This window comes from Haliotis rubra, unplaced genomic scaffold (assembly GCF_003918875.1).
Source record: "Haliotis rubra isolate DU_JTF1 unplaced genomic scaffold, ASM391887v1 Scf124, whole genome shotgun sequence".
NCBI classification, from domain to species: Eukaryota; Metazoa; Mollusca; class Gastropoda; order Lepetellida; family Haliotidae; genus Haliotis; species Haliotis rubra.
The window spans coordinates 1,445,288-1,470,630 of NW_025765159.1; the positions used below are offsets into that span (position 1 = coordinate 1,445,288).

Sequence of the window (25,343 nt, forward strand, 5' to 3'; positions counted from 1 at the left end):
CTTACAGAATCAGCGTCAAAGGAGTCAAACTGTTTTTGTTTATTTGTTGTTTAATGCTGCACTGAACAATATTTGAGATTGTAAATATCAATCTGAACCAGACAATCCAGTGATTAACATTATGAGCATGTATCAGTGCAATTTGAGTACAATCAAATGCATTAACAAGTCAGCAAGCTTGACCACCCCATCCCGCTTCCGCCTCTATTGACAGACATGAATTGTTGAAGACCATGGTAGTGCTTCGGCAATCATAACAATAACATGTATCATTGTTTGGCTGTATGTATCACCGCTATGCAGTACTATGCATCACCGTTATGCAGTACCATGTATCACCGCTATGCAGTACCATGTATCACCGCTATGCAGTACTATGTATCACCGCTTACGGTACTATGTATCACCGCTATGCAGCACTATGTATCATGTATCGCTATGTAGTACCATGTACCATTATCACCATTATGCAGTACTATGTATCACCATTATGCAGTACTCATGTATCACCGCTATGCAGTACAATCGCTATGTATCAATCGCTATGCAGTACTATGTATCACCGCTTTACGGTACTATGTATCACCGCTTATGCAGTACTACTGTGTATCAACCGCTATGCAGTACCATGTATCACCATTATGCAGTACCATGTATCACCGCTTATGCAGTACCATGTATCACCGCTATGCAGTACTATGTATCACCGCTATGCAGTACTATGTATCACCGTTATGCAGTACTATGTATCACCGCTATGCAGTACTATGTATCACCGCTTGCGGTACTATGTATCACCGTTATGCAGTACTATGTATCACCGCTTATGCAGTACTATGTATCACCGCTATGTAGTACTATGTATCACCGCTATGCAGTACTATGTATCACCGCTTACGGCACTGCAGTACTATGTATCACCATTCGCTATGCAGTACTATGTATCATCGCTATGCAGTACTATGTATCACCGCTATGCAGTACTATGTATCACCGCTATGCAGTACTATGTATCACCCTTTATGCAGTACTTCATGTATCACCGTTATGCACTACTATGTATCACCGCTTATGCAGTACTATGTATCACCATTATGCAGTACTATGTATCACCGTTATGCAGTACTATGTATCACCATTATGCAGTACATCATGTATCACGATTATGCAGTACTATGTATCAATCGCTATGCAGTACTATGTATCACCGCTTACGGTACTTATGTATCACCGCTATGCAGTACTTATGTATCACCATTATGCAGTACTATGTATCACCGTTATGCAGTACTATGTATCACCATTATGCAGTACTCATGTATCACCATTATGCAGTACTATGTATCACCATTATGCAGTACTATGTATCAATCCCGCTTATGCAGTACTATGTATGTATCACCATTATGCTATGCAGCACTATGTATCACCGCTATGCAGTACTATGTATCACCATTATGCAGTACTATGTATCACCATTATGCAGTACTATGTATCACCGTTTATGCAGTACAGTACTATGTATCACCGTTTTACGGTACTATGTATCAATCACCGGTGCTATGCAGTACTGTGTATCACCGCTATGCAGTAATTCATGTATCACCATTATGCAAGTAATTATGTATCAACCGCTTTGCATTACTATGTATCACCGCTATGCAGTACTATGTATCACCGTTATGCAGTACTATGTATCAATTGTTATGCAGTACCATGTATCACCGCTATGCAGTACCATGTATCAATCGTTTTACGGTACCATGTATCACCGCTATGCAGTACTATGTATCACCGTTTATGCAGTACCATGTATCAATCGCTATGCAGTACTATGTATCAACCGCTATGCAGTACTATGTATCAATCGCTATGCAGTACTATGTATCACCATTATGCAGTACTATGTATCACCGCTTATGCAGTACTATGTATCACCATTATGCAGTACTTATGTATCACCATTATGCAGTACTATGTATCACCGCTATGCAGTACTATGTATCACCGCTTACGGGTACTATGTATCACCGTTATGCAGTACTATGTATCACCATTATGCAGTACCATGTATCAATCGTTATGCAGTACTATGTATCACCATTATGCAGTACTATGTATCACCATTATGCAGTACTATGTATCACCGTTATGCAGTACCTATGTATCACCGTTATGCAGTACTTATGTATCACCGCTTTGGCGGTACTTCATGTATCACCGTTATGCAGTACTATGTATGCATCACCGCTTATGCAGTACTATGTATCAAATCGCTTATGTAGTACTATGTATCATCGCTATGCAGTACTCATGTATCATCGTTTATACGGTACTATGTATCAATCCGCTATGCAGTACTATGTATCACCGCTATGCAGTACTTATGTATCACCATTATGCAGTACTATGTATCACCGTTATGCAGTACTATGTATCACCCTTTATGCAGTACTATGTATCAATCGTTATGCACCACTATGTATCACCATGCAGCACCATATGCATCACCATATGCAGTACTTCATGTATCACCATTATGCAGTACTATGTATCACCACGTGCGCATGCATGTACCATGTATCGCCATTATGCAGTACTATGTATCACCATTATGCAGTACTATGTATCACCGTTATGCAGTACTATGTATCACCGTTTTACGGTATCTTATGTATCAACCACCATTATGCAGTACTATGTATCACCATTATGCAGTACTATGTATCACCGTTATGCAGTACTATGTATCACCATTATGCAGTACTATGTATCACCATTATGCAGTACTATGTATCACCATTATGCAGTACTATGTATCACCGTTATGCAATACTATGTATCACCATTATGCAGTACTATGTATCACCGTTATGCAGTACTATGTATCACCATTATGCAGTACTATGTATCACCGCGTTATGCAGTACTATGTATGTATCACCATTATGCAGTACTATGTATCACCGTTATGCAGTACTATGTATCACCGTTTGCGGTACTATGTATCACCGTTATGCAGTACTATGTATCACCATTATGCAGTACTATGTATCACCATTATGCAGTACTATGTATCACCATTATGCAGTACTATGTATCACCATTATGCAGTACTATGTATCACCGTTTGGCGGTACTATGTATCACCGTTATGCAGTACTATGTATCACCGTTATGCAGTACTATGTATCACCATTATGCAGTACTATGTATCACCGTTATGCAGTACTTATGTATCATCGTTTGCGGTACTATGTATCACCGCTATGCAGTACTATGTATCACCATTATGCAGTACTATGTATCACCATTATGCAGTACTATGTATCAATCCGTTATGCAGTACTATGTATCACCATTATGCAGTACTATGTATCACCATTATGCAGTACTATCATGTATCATATCTTTGGCGGTACTATGTATCACCGTTATGCAGTACTATGTATCACCGTTATGCAGTACTATGTATCACCGTTACGCAGTACTATGTATCACCGTTATGCAGTACTATGTATCACCATTATGCAGTACTATGTATCACCGTTATGCAGTACTATGTATCACCGTTATGCAGTACTATGTATCACCATTATGCAATACTATGTATCACCGTTATGCAGTACTATGTATCACCGTTATGCAGTACTATGTATCACCGTTATGCAGTACTATGTATCACCATTATGCAGTACTATGTATCACCATTATGCAGTACTATGTATCATCGTTTACGGTACTATGTATCACCGCTTATGCAGTACTATGTATCATCGTTTGGCAGTACTATGTATCATCGTTTGGCAGTACTATGTATCATCGTTTGGCAGTACTATGTATCATCGTTTGGCAGTACTATGTATCATCGTTTTGCAGTACTATGTATCATTGTTTGGCAGTACTATGTATCACCATTATGCAGTACTATGTATCACCGTTATGCAGTACTATGTATCATCGTATGCAGTACCATACTATGTATCACCATTATGCAGTACTATGTATCACCGCTATGCAGTACTATGTATCACCGTTATGCAGTACTATGTATCACCATTATGCAGTACTATGTATCACCGTTATGCAGTACTATGTATCACCGCTATGGAGTACTATGTATCATAGTTTGGCAGTACTATGTATCACCGTTTGGCTGTACTATGTATCACGTTAAGTTATGCAGTACTATGTATCAGCCGATATGCAGTACTATGTATCACCATTATGCAGTACTATGTATCACTGTTATGCAGTACTATGTATCACCGTTATGCAGTACTATGTATCACCATTATGCAGTACTATGTATCACCGTTATGCAGTACTATGTATCATCGTTATGCAGTACTATGTATCATAGTTTGGCGGTACTATGTATCAGTACCGTTATGCAGTACTATGTATCACCGCTTATGCAGTACTATGTATCATAGTTTGGCGGTACTATGTATCATGGTTTGGCAGCACTATGTATCATCGCTTTGGTGGTACTATGTATCACCGCTTATGCAGTACTATGTATCACCGCTATGCAGTACTATGTATCATTGTTTGGCAGTACTATGTATCATCGTTTGGCAGTACTATGTATCATCGTTTGGCAGTACTATGTATCATCGTTTGGCAGTACTATGTATCATCGTTTGGCTGTACTATGTATCATCGTTTGGCAGTACTATGTATCATCGTTTGGCTGTACTATGTATCATCGTTTGGCAGTACTATGTATCATCGTTTGGCAGTACTATGTACCTACCTTGACATTGAAGAACCTTCCATTCTGGGTATCTTTGTATAACGTGGGGTTTTTCATCATGGTCTCTGCAGAGCAGTAGCGGTCAAACAAACCCATTGCTAGTGGGGGAGCCGCTGTGAATATCTGGGGGTGGGGATTCACACATTATTAATACAAACTAGAATATATTGCTAGAATAGAAGGGTGAGGTAACATGCAATTTGTACACACAAAAGTCTACTTAACTGTAGAAACTTGATTATTACGAAGCCATCGTTTGGATATATATCTCATTATTTGACAGTAAATAGTGTACGAATGAAAATCTGTTTCAGTCTAGTAATTACATTTTCAGAATATAGTTCTTATTATAGTTGAGTCTTCATAAGCATTTAGAAGTCAGATATACATAAGGGGTATTATGGATAGCAACTTCTGTATCATATGTTTACAAAGTTCGGCGCTACCTCTTGCCCTTCATCAGTTGAGTGATAGGGAAAGATGAAGCCCTTGAATATCGAAGTATAATAGAGAAGTTGTTATACATAATACTCACTGTCATGACATTATACTCTTTGAGCCTATAATTAATCTGAGAAAATAAAATCATAATCCTAAAACATAAACATGCAATGTCTATTTCACTTTGACGGACGTCTATATCTGATAAATACTAAGACATTTCAACATGTCACTTTGACGGACGTCTATATCTGATAAATACTAAGACATTTCAACATGTCACTTTGACAACTTCCAATATCTTACACACATACAGTCATACATTTCAACATAATATCTTCAATGACTGCAAACATAAAAACCTCTTTAGACCACAGCACCTCTGTGTATTAAAAATAAGGTTTTGTAGATAAATCATTTGCTGTCAAAATTAAAATAATCATCCGAGATCCAGAAATGTGAAATTTAAAAAAAAACATAATGAATTTCTTCTTTTGTAAAAAAAGAATAGAAATATCTATGAAAATCTTTCACTCCCAAAAATCTTCCTCATCTTCAAAATAACATAAATAAACAATTAAAATAATTATTCCAGTATAAAAAGAAACAGATTCATGATATGATGAATCTATTGAATCAGAAAATAATATTTTCTTAGGAAACAAAAATTCAGACTTAAGTTTCAATTCAAACATTAAAAATCAAACAATTTTGGGAATGAAGAAATATATTTTCCTATTTTATTTTTGTATTCTTTTTGTCAGGTATGATTTTCTTATATTGTATCTACGGTGCTCTCAGAATCGAGTGGAATTTAACAGAGGTGTGTGAGAGGCTGTAGAAGTGGGCGTGTCTGCAGTCATATGTCTACTGTGATCCGACCATGCGGGTGGCCCGGTACCTACCACATTGTACAGACCAATACTCCACCGCTCAAACAGAATCTGCCCTGAGAAGCCATTCACTATTTGAAACCAAAACTGTCAAAATAAAAATGACGGTGATGCACAAGGACTGACATTAACACAGTATAGTCAACACAAAAACTGATACACATGGGTCAGGATCATATAGAAACTGTCTGTAACAAGGCAAACTCATTTCTTATTTGATAAAAATTAAAATTACAAAACCAAAATTTAAAATAAAATGATGAAAACAATGTACTTATTTGGTTTGATCAATCATGTTTAAAATTTCATTTGTTTTGTAATATTAAACATTTTTACAAGGACTCCTTACTGTGATATTGTACAAAAAAATGCACTTTACTAACCTAAACAGTTGTTAATTTCTATAATGAAACAGATATGAAATGAGTTGTTATGAACAACATTAACGCCTATATGATCCTGACAACCATGTGCTGCATTATGGGACTGGTGATTTATTTTAGGTGTAGTGGGTCGGTGAGATTCAGGGGTGGGGTGGTTGAAAAAAATACACAATGATAGAGGGGGGCCCCAAAAATTATCACCACTATACTGGGAGGGAACATGTAAAAAATAAGACACATTACTATTTTTTAAATAAATATTTTTTTTATTTAAAAACTATTTAATATGAATTGGGGGTGACTCAAGAAAAACTGTTACATAACAGTTTGGACAGGAAAATGATACAGTTTACGACAATCTCATCGACCCACCATCCTATAATAAATGACCAGTTCCGAACCAAGATGTCTGCCTGAGTACTATGTACGGCTATGTACATGCCAACTACGTATAGTACAGTGGGCTGTACACACGGACGGGGGATACAGGCTACACTGTACACTGTACATACCACTACAACACAAGGGGCCACAACATCGGATCAAATACACTGGGAACAACACCCTTCCCAGCAAGTCATGGTCAGTAGAACCATGACTCTGTTTGTAGTGTGTATGTGAATATTCTCAGAAGTGCAGTAAAAATCTTATTTGTTTATTGATTAACAGTTTTCAAAGAAACTGTTTAAGTTCTGGTTTAGTGTGATTTCAACCAGTTGTGCTGTGCTATGCACTATGCTGGTAGCTTGTATCTTATAACACATTTTGACCTTGTAAGATGATCATTCTGTGTAAGGAAAAAAGCAAACCCTTTTTGCAAGAAACTACTAGTAAATGGATGTTAACATGGGGCAAGATAAGTGAGTGAATAATTGTTGCTTTAAGCCGCATCAGCAATTTTGCAGCTCTATTTGCAGCTAAGAGTGAGGGAGTGAGTTTAGTTTTATGCCGCACACAGCAATATTCCAGGTCAGTAAATAATCGAGTCTGCACCAGACAATCCAGTAATCAACAGCATGAGTATCAATCTACGTAATTGGGAACCGATCACATGTGTCAACCAAGTCAGCAAGCCTGACCACCCAATCCTGTTAGTCGCCTGTTACGACAAGCATGGGTTACTGAAGATCAATACTCCTTGTAACCCGGTTGCAGCAGAGAGCAAGATGATGATGGACACACCTTTCTATAAGCAAAACAACCTGCTGTTCTAATGGTGTCTTATGACTTGAAGATGCATTTTGAACTTTGTATAGCAATGTTAGAGGAGAACTATTATCCATAAAACTAAGGGACCATTCATAATTTATGTGGTGTGTGTGTGTGTGTGTGTGTGTGTGGGATGATGATGATGATTTTAAGGGGGAGTCACCCATTTTGTTCTAGGGAGCTAGGGGTTCAGCAATTTTGTACACATGTACTAGGGGACGTCAGCAATTTTGTACATATAAAAAATATATTTAAAATTATGCTTAGTAAATATGGGAAGGGGAGTGGGGTCACTGATTTTGTACGTGACATGCAAGGGGGGTCACTTATTTTATACATAAATTCTAGGGGGGGTCATTCACATTGTATATGCTTCTCCATAAAAATCATCACCACCACCCCTAGCCATAAATAATGAACGGTCCCTAATTAGGGTCTGCTGATAATGAATAGGACTTCTGCTCAAATTCTGCAAGGTGTTATGACAGCTAAAATACTGGATTATGGCAATGACGTAATGGAAGGTATGTAATTTGCTGGGATTATTACCATTGATGATTTTGAAAAAGGGGTATACAGGGGGTGCCAGTATTTGTTTTTTCCCTGAATGTGAGAATGTGAGCCTTAGCAGTGGTTGTCTCCCTTTGTTGTGAGCCCTGACAATAGTTATCTTTCCCTTGATGTGAGCCCTGCCAGTAGTTATCTTCCCTTGATGTGAGCCCTGCCAGTAGTTATCTCCCCCTTGATGAGAGCCCTTCCACTAGTTGTCTACCCCCAAATGGGAGTCCTGGCAGTAGTTATCTCCCCCTGGATGTGAGCCCTGATAATAGTTGTCTCCCCCTGGTTGTAGGACATGTACACGAAGGTCCAGCCATGCCACAATACTGACACAGTACAATGACGGGCGGGCCAGTAGCCACATACCACGTTATATAAACCAAGAGTCCACTTCTCAAACAGAATTTGGCCTGAAAACCCACTAACAATAGCAAACCACAGCTGCAAGAGAAGACAGTAAGGAGAAGCATGACATAGTGTTACAGAAGTTGGAGCAGATCTGGAGCAGATCCGGAGTCGAGCAGATGTTCAGCTCTCCACGATGCCACTAAGAATTAATGGAGCCACAGTCGGCAATGTTCCAGCCATGTCACAGCCACCCATTACTAGTGATCCTGGACCAGACAAACCAGTGGTCGAAGGCATGAGCAACAATTATAAATCCAAGCTATCCTGGAAAGATGACACACCATCAACTGTCCTACATTGTGATCACCTTATTTTCATGATAGTTGCCTCTTATGGCAAGCATGTTATGTTTGGGAACCAGCCAAGACTGCCCACATGAGGATTCACAGAACTATATTAGACATAATCAGGAAAATTACAGTAATCAAGTCACAGGATCCTGCTGCTTTCTGAAAAGAAACTATTAGGATGAGAATCACATATATTTACACTGTGCATGTTACTGTTAGGATGTTACTGAATTCTTGGATGAGAAAAATTCATATTCAAACATTCAGTAAGTGCTGACAACTGAATTATTAGCTTCACTGTGGTTCATGTGTCAGTATCAATCAACAGTGGCACAATCTATGCCATTAGGTGACAAAGATACACCATCAACCAAGTCGCAGAGTTGGACTAACTGACCTATTTAGTCCCAACCTACACTAATCCAGAAGCCACACAGGGGTAAATGAACTGTGATATGTTTTTTCAGTTATCATAGCCCGGCTGAAGAATATCTGAGGACAGCCACTGATATCATGTATGCTGTTGGTTTGAGATTTCAATGATCAGCAGATCCTGGCAGCTAAAGGGGAGTAATTTGGCATCTAGACCTTGCCCCTATCACGATGAGAAAGGTTTCATCCCAAGTGTGTTACCTCGATGACATAGAGACAGATGTTCTTGTAGAAGGAGTACAGGATGAGTTTACATAGGCGACTGTAGCTCCATGATCCGTGCACCAGCAACAGCTTCTGTAGGAACCGGAACTGGAACACGTAATAGTGAGTGAGAGATTTGGAACATTGTTGGTTGGTTTGTTGTATAACACAGCACTCAGCAATATTCCAGCTATATGGTGGTGGTCTGTAAATAATCGAGTCTGGACCAGACAATCCAGTGATCAACAGCATGAGCATTGATCTACTCAGTTGGGATACAATGACATGTGTCAACCAAGTCAGCAAGCCTGACCACCCGATCCCGTTAGTCACCTCTTACTACAAGCATGGGTTACCAAAGACCAATTCTAACCTGGATCTTGGGACATTGGAATTAGCAATTTAGACTAAGTCCGAATCGTTTCCATGGGAACTGGGAAAAATCAAAATGACAAAAATCTGTAAATAGCAAAAGGCACCATTTTGGGATCTGCCTCATATATCTACCAATTTTTGTTGAAAAATATCAAACGGTTTTTAAGTTATTCTCCAGAAACGAAGCCCACCCCTCCCTTTAAGACTAAGTCCAAAACGTTTCCATGGAAACAGAGAAAAATAAAATGACAAAAATCTGTAAATAGCAAAATGCACCACATTAGGTTCTGTTTGATATATCTACCATTTTGGGTTGAAAAATATTGAACGTTTTTTTAGTTATGCTCCGGAAACAAAATGATTACGGACAGACGGACGAGGCATTGACTATATTTCCCCACATTACATGCCGGGGGGATAGCAAGCATGACCTACCTGCGCTATGGCATAGTCTGATGCACAGGCAGCTTGGAGTCCCTCCATCCCACTGATGCCCACGCCAACATGAGCAGCCTGAAACAAGGTTTTACTGTAAACCCGGGCTCACTGTAACTGTTTATCAGACTCTACCAGGAACATGTCAACGCACAACAGAGATACAATTCACACAAGGAAAATATCACAGTTCAAAATGTGTCCCTATCATCCAGTTACTTGAGATGGGTATGTTTATAACATGATGTTTTGAGATGAAGTGAGGTGAAACATTCAAGATTATAGCACTAAGGTAGCTATGTGTATGTATGTGTATGTATGTGTATGTGAATGTCTGCATGTGTCGCTGCTTGTACTAGTCTGGTTAAGTCATACTAATCTACTCAGATGCCACGATCTCCCTATCCACAACAGAGGCAGTCCAACAAAAACCTGATTTATGATGTACTAATAATGTATGTGAAAATGCTCCAGTGTAACAACTGGTCCTATTAAATGTGTTACTATTTCAGAGAGAGATTGGGTTTCCCGACAACACAAGCATCATAAGAGCTGAAGGTGTACCTGAATCATGCCGACATCATTAGCACCGTCCCCAATGGCGAGGGTGATGGCCTTCTGTGATGACTTCACCAACTCCACCAACTCAGCCTTCTGAAGCGGCGACACTCTGGAATAACAAACACCATCGTCAGCCAGGAGTTGCTTCACACAATGTAAACATGTGGGAATTCATTGTTGGCGTGGCAAACGAAAACTGTAACAACTAGGCTACCCATCACACCGATATTTAGATGACGACATATAATGTATAGAGTCAATTTTACTCACCGACAACAGATAACAGCTTTGCAGGATTTAGCAATTTCAAGAAAGTCGTGCCGACAGTCACAAGTGAGTGCATATTTTAATGTCTGAAACAAAAGTATTGATAATAAACAGAATAATATGTTATTTCACATCTTAACCAGTCATGTACCTGACATCAGTATCTTGATCTATCAGTTGAATGCCTTGACAATGTGAAGCAGAAAGCACATCAAATACATAAATTATGTTACAAGACTAAGTCTGAGCTTAATTCACTTAAACATATTGTCAGTGTATTGTTAGACATCAAAGATTATAAGATACATATTTAGTAGGGCTGTTTCAATTCTGTCACATATTCTGTGCATCAAACTGTATCCCTTCACAGATTCAGTTTGTTCTTGTGATCACCAGAAATCCACTAAACCTACAACCCTTGTGAGGTTAGTACATCCATCATCAGACCTTGATATATATAACAGCAGCACGTTAACAACATTCCTGCTTACAGGTACTCACCTGGCCGTCTATAATGAGAGCTACATCATTCTCCTTGCCGAGAGCATCTCCAAAGTCTTGCTTCCTCTTGATGAGGACATCTCTAGTACTCTACAGCAGGAATGAAGTCAGTATACCGTAAGTAGTTGTCAATGATGTCACATTCATATGCACATCATATATAATGTATTAGGTACAAGAGGTGGCCTATTTGCTTAGAAAATTCACAAATTGAAGCACTTACAAAAACCATACAGAAATCACGCAGTAGGTAACAGATTTAGTTCAAATGTTTAACAAAACAAAACTTTTTCTGTAAGAGTTACCTAGTATTATATCCACTGACTTCTAGAATCATCCAGTGTATAGTTTTAAGAGAGTGAAGCAGTACATAAGGTACACTGCACAAATAAGAACTCTGACTGCCACAACTTTGTTGAAGATATTTCTCTAGGTAGACTTACATCTAGGCTATGTTCATTGATTATCATCAGCTCCAGGCTCTGTGTCAGCAGCTTACAAGAGTATCCTGAAACAGTCAAAACTAGTGTAAACACCACACGAGCACAAACAACAACACAAATACTATTCACAAAACAAATACACAGCACAAAACTCACACCAGTACACACCACAAAACTCACACCAGTACACACAACTCACACCAGTACACACCACAAAACTCACACCAGTAAACACCACAAAACTCACACCAGTACACACCACAAAATTCACACCAGTACACAAAATTCACACCAGTACACACAACTCACACCAGTACACACCACAAAACTCACACCAGTACACACACCACAAAACTCACACCAGTACACACCACAAAACTCACACCAGTAAACACCACAAAACTCACACCAGTACACACCACAAAACTCACACCAGTAAACACCACAAACTCACACCAGTAAACACCACAAAGCAAGTTATGTGAAGCCCAAATTAAGATATCACAAAATGTATGTCACTTCCTATGTTTTCATTAATGTTTTTCAGGAATCTTTTTTATTTGACCCAAATGCCTACTCAGCTGTTTCTGAGGAACCATTCCAAGGAACAGTACATTAATAACATCACTTGACTTTCTTTTAAAAATTCAATCTTGTCTGCTTTTCAAACTCAAACACAAGGTGATACAAGTTGTTACTGCTTTTCATTATTACACTGCTAAGTAGGAATAAAAGGCAAGTTTTCTGAAGCCTTATACAAGGAACCCATGCATGCCACTTGACAGTACATACCAATATTAATGGCGGTCTCTTGCTTGTCTCCTGTCAGCACCCAGATTTTGATGTCTGCCTTACTCAGTGTGTCTATAGTTTCCGGAACACCCTACACGAAAACAGTCAATTACAGCTGTACAACACATTGAAACCTTAAATGTTACTTCAAACCAATAAGAATATCAGGAAGAATACAAGATTAAGAGAAAGAAAACAGGATTGAAAGGCAGGATGAGGTGAAGGTTGAGAACAAGAGAGATATGGTACTGAGGAAGAGAAGAAAACGGACAAGAAAAATAAAATTAGTAGGAATAGGAGTGAGTGAGTGAGTTAACATATAACACCACATCAGCTACATCGCTGCCATATAGAGAAGAAGAAAAGAAGAATGAAGTAGAGGAGGTGGTGAAGTAGGAAGAATAGATGAACAGTTTCCAGTAACAATGTTCTCAGGTCTCAATTAGCTCATCGTCAGATATCTTAAAGTATATGTGAAAGCAAGGAGCCACTTACATCTTGCAGTTTATCTTCAATAGCTGTTGCACCCAGAAGCTTCAGGTTCTGCAATATCAATGGGGCACATTAGTCAGTGCATTAAATCACAGTTATCTCCCCTTGACAAGTGGAAGATACTCACTCCAAGACACATCAACTGAGCATGCATGGCCACTGGTTTAACATTGGAGAGCTCTCTTCGCTCATTAAGGAAGGAGTGATATGTGATGTTTACCTGCTTTGATGAGAGAACCACAGGCACAAAGTACTGACAAACCTAAAACAAAACTGACCCACACCAGGATTCAGATCCATTACCAAGTTCCTGGTACACATAAGGGATGCAACTCTGTACAGTGAATTAATGAGTAGATGAATTACATTTGAAACAATCACTATGAGGGAGATTTGGGGATTCAAATTCAACATCACAGAATCCTAATAGGCCTAAGGGAAACATCTGCGGGGAAAAATTGCAGGAAATGAAACGAGTGGACTGGGCTCTCCATGCCTGCTGATAGAAACATGAAGACACAGAAGTGGTTGTACCCTCTCAATCAGCTCTGCTGCCTCCTCCAACTTCTTCTCCCGGTTCTGTATAGATGTGCTGGCCTTGTAGAAGGTGTGTTTCCACTCCTCGTAGAAGTCCTCCGAGATGTCTGCGGTTGCTATACAAAGAGTCCTCAAACCTGCATCAGTCAAAACAATCAGTTTAGAGAAGGTGTCAGCAAACTACCAAATTCACAACCATAATATTTCAAATAAAGTCATCTTCTTTATCAAGACATAGTGTCCTACTCTAAAATGAATTATAGGTTACACTATCAAGAAGCTCATGGTATGTTTTACCCTTAAGATCATAATAAGCTTCAATATTGAATTTGTATATCAAGCTGGGAGTTGAAAGCAGACACACTATTCACTGACGTACTCAACTGTCCAGAAAAGAAATACATGCTATATACCTAACAACTGCCAAATAGTAACACTTTCTAGCATATCCCTAACAACTACCTATAGATGCGAACTCCTCCAAGTGTTGCAGAGTTATGTCCCTGTACAGCTGAGTCTCATCCAGTCGGTCGTAGATCACAGTGTCCTGGAACACAGAGTGGAGTGAGTGAGTGAGTAGTGAGTGAGTTGAGTGAGTAAGAGTGAGTGAGTTAGGGAGTGAGAGAGAGCGAGTGAGAGAGAGAGGGAGAGAGAGTGATTGAGTTAGGGGAGTGAGAGAGAGATCACAGAACACAGAGTGAGTGAGTGTGTGAGTGAGAGAGTGAGGGAGTAAGAGAGTGAGGGAGTAAGAGAGAGTGAGTTAGGGAGCAAGAGAGTGAGGGAGTGAGTGAGTGAGTGAGTGAGTGAGTGAGTGAGTGAGTGAGAGAGAGCGAGTGAGTGAGTGAGTGAGTGAGAGAGTGAGAGAGTGATTGAGGGGGTAAGTATTGTTGCTAGTCTGTTAATCCACAGAAATCATGACTGGACCCTACCAACCAGAGTGACTATCCAAGCAGACAGCCAGTCAGCCCAGGTCCCAACAATGGTGTACAAATGATCTTAGTGCTATAATTAAACAGCTGAACTATCACTAGGCGCAAGCTGTTTGTCTTATCTGCTATTTAGATTAAGGATCTTCTTGACTGCACAAATACTCACACAATTCAGTAGTTGAATAGAGGTCCACATGGGCACTCTTTGGAATAAAACTTTTGGTTAGAAACCAAATTAAATGAACAAGCAAATAAAAGACACTTTAGTTTGGTAAAAGCTACAATCTATGGAACAATCCTATACTTACCGCCTCCTTGCAGTAGAGCTGTATCAGACCGTCAGGACGCTTCACAACCACAGACATCCGCTTCCTCTCACTGAAACATGTCAATATGGCGGGGATCACGCAATGTGGGATAAAACAACCTCCAGGAATGGACTCTACCACCCGACTTAGGTGAGTTGAGTTAAAGTGAAACCGGGTTGAAGATCACATTCAAGATTATTGTTTTGTTTGTTTAATGTCACTCTATATCCTATCATTTACACCCATACATTTACAGTTGTCACTGAAAAATTCATAGAATTCATCCTGGAAACATCTTCCTGTACAACTGTTTGGGTTTTACTATACATCAATTCAAAAGTCAGACTCACCTTGTAAATTCTAAAACATTGAGTATTTCATAGGTTTCCACTTTACCGAACTGAAACAGACAAAAATACAATCCATAGGTCATGCCATATCTGAGTAAACTGTTTCATTGGATGGTATGATTATCTGAGGGGAGGTCTTCTGAATCCAGGAATGTCAAGGTGAGAGAACGATGAGACCCCACTTTGACAGGCATTAAGAATAGGCTTCATATAAGACTTCTATAACTATATTCAATTTCATCCAAATCTATGACAAATTTCAGACAGAATGCATTTTACTTTTATAGTATCTGGTATGTACTTTAAACAAACTGATCAAGACTAGGTACATTAACTATCGCTGGACCTGATTTTCATAAATGTTCATAATAAGGTGGGGCAGCCTAGTGGTTAAAGCGTTGGCTCGTCACGCCGAAGACCCGGGTTCGAATCCCCACATGGGTACAATGTGTGAAGCCCATTTCTGGTGTCCCCCGCCGTGATGTTGCTGGAATATTGCTAAAAGCGGCGTAAAACCAAACTCAGTCAGTCAGTCATAATAAGGTAGTGAAGTACACCAAAATAAGGAAGGGTGTTTGGATGTGAAGTGGTTTCTTATGAGAATTATTTATTATAGCCTAGATTTCAATCTCCCTTCACATGAAGCCTGAACATTCACAAACTTCAGCCAAGGAGTGAGTGAGTGAGTGAGTTTAGTTTTACGCCGCACTCAGCAATATTCCAGCTATATGGCGGCGGTCTGTAAATAATCGAGTCTGGACCAGACAATCCAGTGATCAACAGCATGAGCATCGATCTGCGCAATTGGGAACCGATGACATGTGTCAACCAATTCAGCAAGCCTGACCACCCGATCCCGTTAGTCACCTTTTACGACAAGCATAGTTGCCTTTTATGACAAGAATGGGTTGCTGAAGACCTATTCTACCCCGGTTCAGCTAAGGAAGATATAAACCGCAATGCTCTGTCATCATAAAAAAATCACAATGAAAAACCAAACACTGCTTGTAAATGTACTAACTAGGGGAGTACTCGAGCTTACATCTACAACCCATATTACATATGAAATGAACTTACAATACATTTTCTTAAGATCACTATCTCAGAAGCATGATGTTAGTAGGACATCATACATCTGCCTAGAACACAAACAAGGACAAAATATGGTCCTGTATCGACATTACAGAGCCAGACACTTACCACCTCTATAGACACAGTCTGGGGCGTCCTCGTTGTGAAGACAAATCCAAATTTCCGTGCAGCCTTTACCAAAGCAGCTTCATCTGCAAGCATAGCATGAATACTGAGTTCCAGTGTGCTGATATATCTGTTATACACCACTAGGTGGCACTACATCAAGCGCAGCACCTTACAACGTGTAAGAAAAGGTCTGTAAACTGAAGCCCTATTTTTTAGGAGCCTCTAAAATCTTCATCACAAGCAGCAAAATATTAAGCATTCAATTCTTTTTGAATTGACTTTTGTACTGACTGAAGCTCCCCTGCATGACATTTATCAAATACGGAGTTCAGGGATTGCATTTAGAGGCAAACTCTGGTACAAGATTTGAAACCATGACGATCTACTATACACACTTTTAGCTAGATTTTCATTATGTCATTTAACATGCCTACAAGCTACTGGCAACATTGTGCAATGTCTATAGCAAAAGGGTAAAGCTTGCTTCATTATATCCTTTGCAAATGTTGGGGGCAGGCTTGGTGTTGGTGATCAGTTCCACTAAGAATTTATTTGGGCAGATACAGACCTGACTGGTAATAGAGTTTTCTCTGGTAACAAAAATCCTAGATTAAGTTCTTGCCCTATGTAAGCCCCATCAGGGCACTGCCTGCCACCACGTACCTGGAGAGGATGCCTGGTAGGTAATTTCGTTCAGTTCCAGTTGGCGTTCAGGTACTACAGTATGGCACACTGCCAGGAGCGTCAGGAAGTCCTGAATTGTGGATGACGTCACCTGCAGGGGAGATAACTCATGCAGCTAAGTGTGACACTACAATAGCCTCAAAAGTTTATATTTTCTTATACTAGTCCGAGCTTAAGATGATCGTAACTCCCCTACTTTAACATAGATTAGTTAAGACTTTTGTGTCCCAGAGGATTAGTTACTTTTGTGTCTGTAGGTACTCCTTCTTGAGCAAAACAAACATATGTTCACTGAGAACATTTGTAGGTAAACGATGATGTCACTGTGGTCTGAGAAGCATTTTGAAGCAATATGTTTCAGAAGATATCATTTGATCTCAGCCAAGTAATATCGCCTGTGGAAGCCAGTCTGAATGATGAATATCATTGGAAATACTTACATGGTTGGATTTGAGATTCTCCATTAGAGATTCATCGTCAAACTTGTGGACGCTTTCATCATTATTCCTGCAGGACAAACAGATATGCTCTCAGATGCTGATAGAAGTCTAGTAGTTAAAATGAAAAATGAAACAGTACATTTTATAGATGATAAAACACAGAGCAGTCAGTACCATTCCAGCCATGGTAGTCTGTCAGTGATCAGGGAGCACAGCACAATGCTTATGATGACAGACAGGTCACACAATGTGTCTACTATCCTGATGCCAACACTGATGACGAGCATTAGGTAGAAGTGACCTTTAAGCCCCCAATTCAAGTAATCTAAAGTTATAACCTTAAAGGTTATGAGTGAGTTTAGTTTTATGCCACACTCGGGAATATTCCAGTCTATAAATAATCGAGTCTGGACCAGACAATCCAGTGATCAACAGCATGAGCATTGATCTGCGCAAGTGAGAAGCGAGGACATGTGTCAACCAAGTCAGTGAGCCTGACCACCCGATCCAGTTAGTCGCCTCTTACGTCAAGCAAGGGTTGCTGAAGGCCAATATTCTAACCCAGAGCTTAAAGGTTAAGAGAGACATTTCTCACAACAGAGACACTCACCCGTAAGCGATGCCAGCTATGGTACACTTCCGGAATTCCATGACATTCTTAGTAAGTGTGCCAGTCTTGTCTGAGAAGATGTACTTCACCTGTAGCAGAGACACTTTGTGTGACGTGATGATGACTTGACAAGCTTAGTTTATGCTACTCAACCACATCTTTGACTAAATATTACTATTTTGGTCCTTATCAGTATACTAAACATATTACTTCACTTCAAGTTTTGTTTTTCAAACTGGTGGACCTCAATCAAATTAACCATACAGTGTAGCACACTTCTTAGATGTATACCGAGGAAAAGAAATAAGGTGACATCTGTGTTTGCCTTGCAAAACATGCCACTAGATAACCTGAAATAATCTGACAATGCTGTGGCTGTTGTTTCTGAGAGTTGTTCAAACAACAGAATAACAAAATATTACAGATGTATCACATCAGACATAAAATACCGTGGTGGATATCATGAGGAATATGTTGAGTCATCAGGTCACAAGACCAGGGTTAGTCTTACCAAGAATGTATTTGGGAAATCTTCTTTCAACTGTTATGAAAACATCTACTCTAAGTAAGGTTATACCTTAGTGTATGGATACTGCACTACACAGACTTCTATTTAGTTGTAATAAATGTCCTCACCTGTCCCAGCTCCTCGTTAAGGTTGGAGGTCCGGGCCATGGCTGGGGTGTCTGTCTCAGCGTAGTACATGTCTCGGTCCTGGAATAAACCCGCACCAACATAATGTTTCATGGTCTTGATGCAGTCTAAAATAATCCTCCCTGTAACAACATGGACCTACCGAGTTGAAGATGACCTACCCCTCTGTCTGTAATTGAATGGACCTATCCAGTTGATGAAGATGGCCAACCCTCCACCCTGCAATTGGCTTGACCTACCCAGTTGATGAAATTGAACCACCCTATAATGGATTGGCCTACTCAGTTGATGAAGATGACCTACCCCCTCCCTGAAATGACAAGGACCTACCCAGTTGATGAAAATGACCTACCCTCTCCCGGTAATGACAAGGACCTATCCTGTTGATGAAGGTGACCTACCCCTGTATCTGTAATGACAAGGGCCTATCCAGTTGATGAAGATGACCTACCCTGTATCTGTAATGACAAGGACCTATCCAGTTGATGAAGGTGACCTACCCCTGTATCTGTAATGACAAGGGCCTACCCAGCTGATGAAGATGACCTACCCCTGTATCTGTAATGACAAGGGCCTATCCAGTTGATGAAGATGACCTACCCCTGTATCTGTAATGACATGACCTAAGGATGAAGATGATCCAGCTGATGAAGACAAGACCTACCCCCTGTATCTGTAATGACAAGGGCCTATCCAGCTGATGAAGATGACCTACCCCTGTATCTGTAATGACAAGGGTTGATGAAGGTGACTATCCCCAGTTGATGAAGGTGACTACCCTGTATCTGTAATGACAAGGACCCCCTGTATCTGTAATGACAAGGACCTATCCAGTTGATGAAGATGACCTACCCCTGTATCTGTAATGACAAGGACCTACCCAGCTGATGAAGATGACCTACCCCTGTATCTGTAATGACAAGGACCTACCCAGCTGATGAAGATGACCTACCCCTGTATCTGTAATGACAAGGACCTACCCAGTTGATGAAGATGACCTACCACCCTCCCTGTAGTGACATGGACCTACCCAGTTGATGAAGATAGCCTGGATGAACTTGACCACCTCCAGAGTGACCTGTAAACTGATGGGGATCAGGTTGTTGTACAGGATGATGAAATGTCAGCAGGTTGTAGCCGGAGTTGGTGGGCGGCATTTCTGGAATAGAGCAGAGTCAGGTCAACATGGAGGTAGGGGTTGAATGATATGTTGACAAGCCTCTCGTCCTCTCAAGCACAAACTATAGGCAAGAAGTGTTTGACAAGCACATCTGTGTGACATGGATGGTGCACTGATTGTACTGAATCTTCATCGAACTAAGTCAAGTACTAATCATTATGATGATGGATACAGCCATTATCAGCAGTCCTATGTGTACCACACACATTTGAGAATTTGGGGAGCTTCACAGTATGTTCTTGCCCATTAGCATTCAAACAGAATTGTCTGACAGACAAGTCCTGTTTCAGCCACTATTTTTATCCCTATATGCAACTTCCAAAGGACACATGAGCAGTTAAGCTATCGAGAGATTAACTTAAAAGCAGTCAACACTGTTTAGTAGGCTTAGGTAGCAGTCTGCACTACCTAGGTAGCAGTCTCACCACCGTAGGCCAGGTGGCAGCTAGCTATAACTCACCGTGGTAGGCCAGGTGGCAGCTAGCTATTACTCACCGTGGTAGGCCAGGTGGCAGCTAGCTATAACTCACCGTGGTAGGCCAGGTGGCAGCTAGCTATAACTCACCGTGGTAGGCCAGGTACCAGTCTGTGTTAACTCACCATGGTAGGCCAGGTACCAGTCTGTGTTAACTCACCGTGATAGGCCAGGTACCAGTCTGTGTTTACTCACCATGGTAGGCTAAGTATGTCTGTGTTAACTCACCATGGTAGGCCATGTAGCAGTCTCCACTAACTCACCATGGTATGCCAGGTGTCAGTTAGCTATAACTCACCATGGTAGGCCAGGTACCAGTCTGTGTTAACTCACCGTGGTAGGCCAGGTACCAGTCTGTGTTAACTCACCGTGGTAGGCCAGGTACCAGTCTGTGTTAACTTACCATGGTAGGCCAGATACCAGTCTGTTTTTACAGTACAACCAGAAATTATTGAGAATTTAAAGATTGTAATTATTTATTTTTTCACTCATTACTCACGATATTATTAAATGTGAATATTAGCAGAACATAACTCCAGATTCAAAACAGGTGAACAGTTAGTATTTTGTCAAGTCACCATGGGCAGCAATGCAGGCTTCAATGCGGCGGGGCATACTACTGATCAAAGAAGTTAGAAAGTCGTGGTCCATGCTGTCCCAATATTGGACCACCCCTTCATTTCAGCAATATTTGTCAGATTTTTCTTATTGACACTTTCCTTCATAAGTCCCCAAACATTTTCTATTGGATTTAGGTCAGGGCTAGCTTGGCCAATCTAATTATGTCATATTTTAGGTCCGAAACCAGGCCTGTGAATGCTTTGAACGATGTTTTGGGTCGTTGTCCTGCTGGAAAATCCAAACATTTCCATAGAACATGTGAGCAGATGGAAGTAAATGTCCCTCGAGAATATCTGTGTACCGCTCACTGTTCATATTCCCTTCAAATACACAGAGGGCGTTGCCCCTAACACAGATGAGCCACCCCACACGCTAAATTTCGGACTGTACTTTTGGGCTGATACAAAGGTTTTCAGTTTGTTTGGTCCAGAATTTCAGTGTATTAGAAAATCACATTGTCCCAGTTAAAATTTCTATGCTCTAAGCACCAGTTCAACCTTCGCCTTTCTTTTGTTCAGGTTTCATGATCGGTGATGGAATTCCTCGACTTTTCAGCCAACCCATTGCATGCAGCTCAGTTCTAATTGTCTCCTTACAGACAGCCACAGTTCCTCTATCAATCATATCCAGCCTTAAGTTTTCTAAACTCCTTCGTTTGTTTTAGAAACAAGAATACCAAGCCGCCTCCTGTCACTGACAGTCAATTTTCTGGGCCTACCTGCACCTCCCTGGTGCTCAATGCCATATCAATTTGCAATATTTTCAAATCACAAAAAACAGTGGACAAATGGATGCCTGTTCTACTTGAAATCACTTCAGCTGATCTGATGTCCTTGTTATAATACTCTAAAATCAACTTCCTCTTCTCTAAATCATCCATACTGAGGATCACTGAAAATGTCGCCTGCTAGCAAGTAAACAAAGGGGGTAACTCTTCACAACTAATGAAAAGGATTAACAGAGTTGTCTCTCTTGAATGAAACCAAGCACTTGATAGCTGGTCAAGGTTGTTTATACTAGAATTGTAACTCACCATTGTAGGCCAGGTACCAGTCTGTGTTAACTCACCGTGGTAGGCCAGGTACCAGTCTGTGTTAACTCACCATGCAGTAGACCAGGTGTCAGTTAGCTATAACTCACCATGGTAGGCCAGGTACCAGTCTGTGTTAACTCACCATGGTAGGCCAGGTACCAGTCTGTGTTAACTCACCGTGGTAGGCCAGGTACCAGTCTGAGGCTTGGTGCTTGTTTGACCACACTGTGTTGGCGACCGTGCTGATCAGGGATAACACCACCAGAATCACAAACAGCAACAAGATCTGAAACAAGAAACATTTTGTATCCTAGGTTTGTCATGATTTCATCACATCATCAAGTAAGAAACATGTGGAATGGATGTCAGTAAAAATGTATTTTAATAAACTGGTAAAATTAAAACTCTTCCCAGCTCAGTACATCAGTTCATGTTCTGGTAAAATATTCCAAATGTCCCTCATCAGTCCCCAGAGCTGACATTGAGCACCAGGGATCAGGCACCTGACCTCGGCCAAATTGGCTGGCCCGCGATTTAATTAAAATCTTTTCAAAATCATGTATCCTCTCACCCATTTCCATGTATAAGTAAAAGTTTTATGAAACAATGTTGTAATCCCCTACATGGCAGTGATTGCAAGTACAGATCTAGACTGGAAATGTTACCTAGATGAGGAAACAGACTCTGTTATAACAAGTCAACAGAGGAACTGATCCTCCTAGAACTCCTCACAGGGTCATACAGAGTTCTAACAATCATACAACTTACCTGTGTATTGGTCAGTTTCTCAACATTGGACCTCTTGAGTGGTGCTGACGTGGAGTTGAGCATAAGCTTAGTCTGGGCACCAGTGTACACGACAGCACCTGAAACACGGAGGAGGAGAGTTTACTGGTGAGGATCTTACATAGCGGGACCTGTGAAGGTCCGGGTTAGAATGTGCCTTCAGTAACCCATGCTTGTCGTAAGAGGCGACTAACGGGATCGGGTGGTCAGGCTCGCTGACTTGGTTGACACATGTCATCGGTTCCTAATTGTGCAGATCGATGCTCATGCTGTTGATCACTGGATTGCCTGGTCCAGACTCGATTATTTACAGACCGCCACCATATAGCTGGAATATTGCTGAGTGCGGCGTAAAACTAAACTCACTCACTACATAGCGGGAAAAATGTACCAACAAGGATAACAGGTCACTGCACTGGCAGGAATATGTCCATAGTGGCTGTGTTAAACAATATCTAATCACTCTCTCTCTCTCTTGTATGTAGTATGTAAGCCCAATCTTGGTCAGACCTCAAACACTGCTTCAGTGTTTCCATATTGTCCCATGGGGGCTTCAGGTTAGAACTGCTCTCTTGCAAACTTGTAAGAAGCTATCTAAATGACTGGAAAGCGTGTAGGATTGATGACTTGTTTGATTGTGTGTCACCAAACTCTGAACGCTGCTCATAACATTAAGCACTGGATTGTCTGGTCAAGACTATATACATATCACTGTAGTTGGAATATTAGTCTGTCTCACAGTCCCTGAACCACATTATTTTCCCTACTGCCAAGCCCTCTCTGCAGTGCTAAAGCCCTAAATAAAGCAAGTCTAGATTTCCTCAGGTTCTGAATCTCTGGTCTCCCTGGGGCTCCTTTTCAATTTAAATGGCCTTGTTTGTTACTATCAAAATTATATATATTCAGAGACTAAGCATTAGTCTATTGGAATATTGATGTGCACAACATAGGGATTTCACTAAGCTGGTGAGTTACATCTATCATTGCTTTGCTGATATCATGTGAGGTATTCATGCGTTGGGGGATACCCATGTGAGTTTGGTCTAACACTGCTTCATGAAAACCCCTGTGAGGATTTCACTGGTTGAGTTCACTCCAGCACTGAACAGAATTTCAGTCCTGTCATAGTCAGTTAACTTTTGGGATTCCACGGTTACCCAGGTCTGATCACAGCTACCAAGTGGACAAGCGTACAACACACCAATGATTTTAATCAGGGAAAATCTGTGGGATGTAAATTGGCATTGCACATTTTAGTGTCTCAGATAATGAGTACCCATTTGGGATTACAAGTCAAGTCACACCATAAATCACGTACCAAAGATCCAGTTTGTGTTCTTGAGTATTGCCCCCCTGAGCAGCAGCTGGTCTGGTCCTACAGGGATGGCCCTGGATACAAACATGAACATACAGTCATCCTCCTCCTCCTCATTATCATCATCATCAATCGTCAACAACCATCATCATCATCATCATCAATCAACAACAACCATCATCATCATCATCAATCGTCAACAACCATCGTCATCATCATCAATCGTCAACAACCATCATCATCATCATCATCATCATCATCATCATCATCATCATCATCAACAACCATCATCATCATCAATCATCAACAACCATCGCCATCAACAACCATCATCATCATCATCATCATCATCGCAACAACCATCATCATCAACTATCATCATCATCAATCATCAACAACCATTGCCATCATCATCAATTGTCAACAACCATCGCCATCATCATCATCATCATCATCATCAATTGCAACAACAACAACCATCATCATCAATCAACAACAACAACCATCATCATCATCATCAATCAATCGTCAACAACCATCGCCATCATCATCAATCATCAACAACCATCATCATCATCATCATCATCATCATCAATCGTCAACAACCATCGCTCATCATCAACAACCATCATCAGCATCAATCACAACAACCATCGCATCAACAACCATCATCATCATCATCAATCACAACAACAACATCATCATCATCATCATCATCAATCGTCAACAACCATCGCATCATCATCATCAAAACAACAACATCATCATCATCAATCGT

At 40.5% G+C, this 25,343-nt stretch overlaps 1 protein-coding gene across 1 annotated transcript in view; it reads right to left on the bottom strand.

The window, feature by feature from the left end:
* LOC124266219 (phospholipid-transporting ATPase IA-like) overlaps positions 1-25,343 on the bottom strand; it is a 124,624-nt gene that overhangs the window by 25,955 nt on the left and 73,326 nt on the right. Inside the window, 24 exon segments of the mRNA XM_046701030.1 lie at positions 4,760-4,882; positions 6,106-6,180; positions 9,575-9,685; positions 10,388-10,465; positions 10,952-11,057; positions 11,219-11,301; positions 11,717-11,806; positions 12,160-12,224; positions 12,952-13,042; positions 13,447-13,494; positions 13,978-14,117; positions 14,443-14,527; positions 15,218-15,287; positions 15,568-15,617; positions 16,768-16,850; positions 17,431-17,542; positions 17,892-17,958; positions 18,502-18,590; positions 19,138-19,215; positions 20,186-20,279; positions 20,281-20,314; positions 22,642-22,750; positions 23,233-23,330; positions 24,569-24,639. Of these exon segments, the coding sequence (XP_046556986.1) occupies positions 4,760-4,882; positions 6,106-6,180; positions 9,575-9,685; positions 10,388-10,465; positions 10,952-11,057; positions 11,219-11,301; positions 11,717-11,806; positions 12,160-12,224; positions 12,952-13,042; positions 13,447-13,494; positions 13,978-14,117; positions 14,443-14,527; positions 15,218-15,287; positions 15,568-15,617; positions 16,768-16,850; positions 17,431-17,542; positions 17,892-17,958; positions 18,502-18,590; positions 19,138-19,215; positions 20,186-20,279; positions 20,281-20,314; positions 22,642-22,750; positions 23,233-23,330; positions 24,569-24,639 (2,050 nt within the window).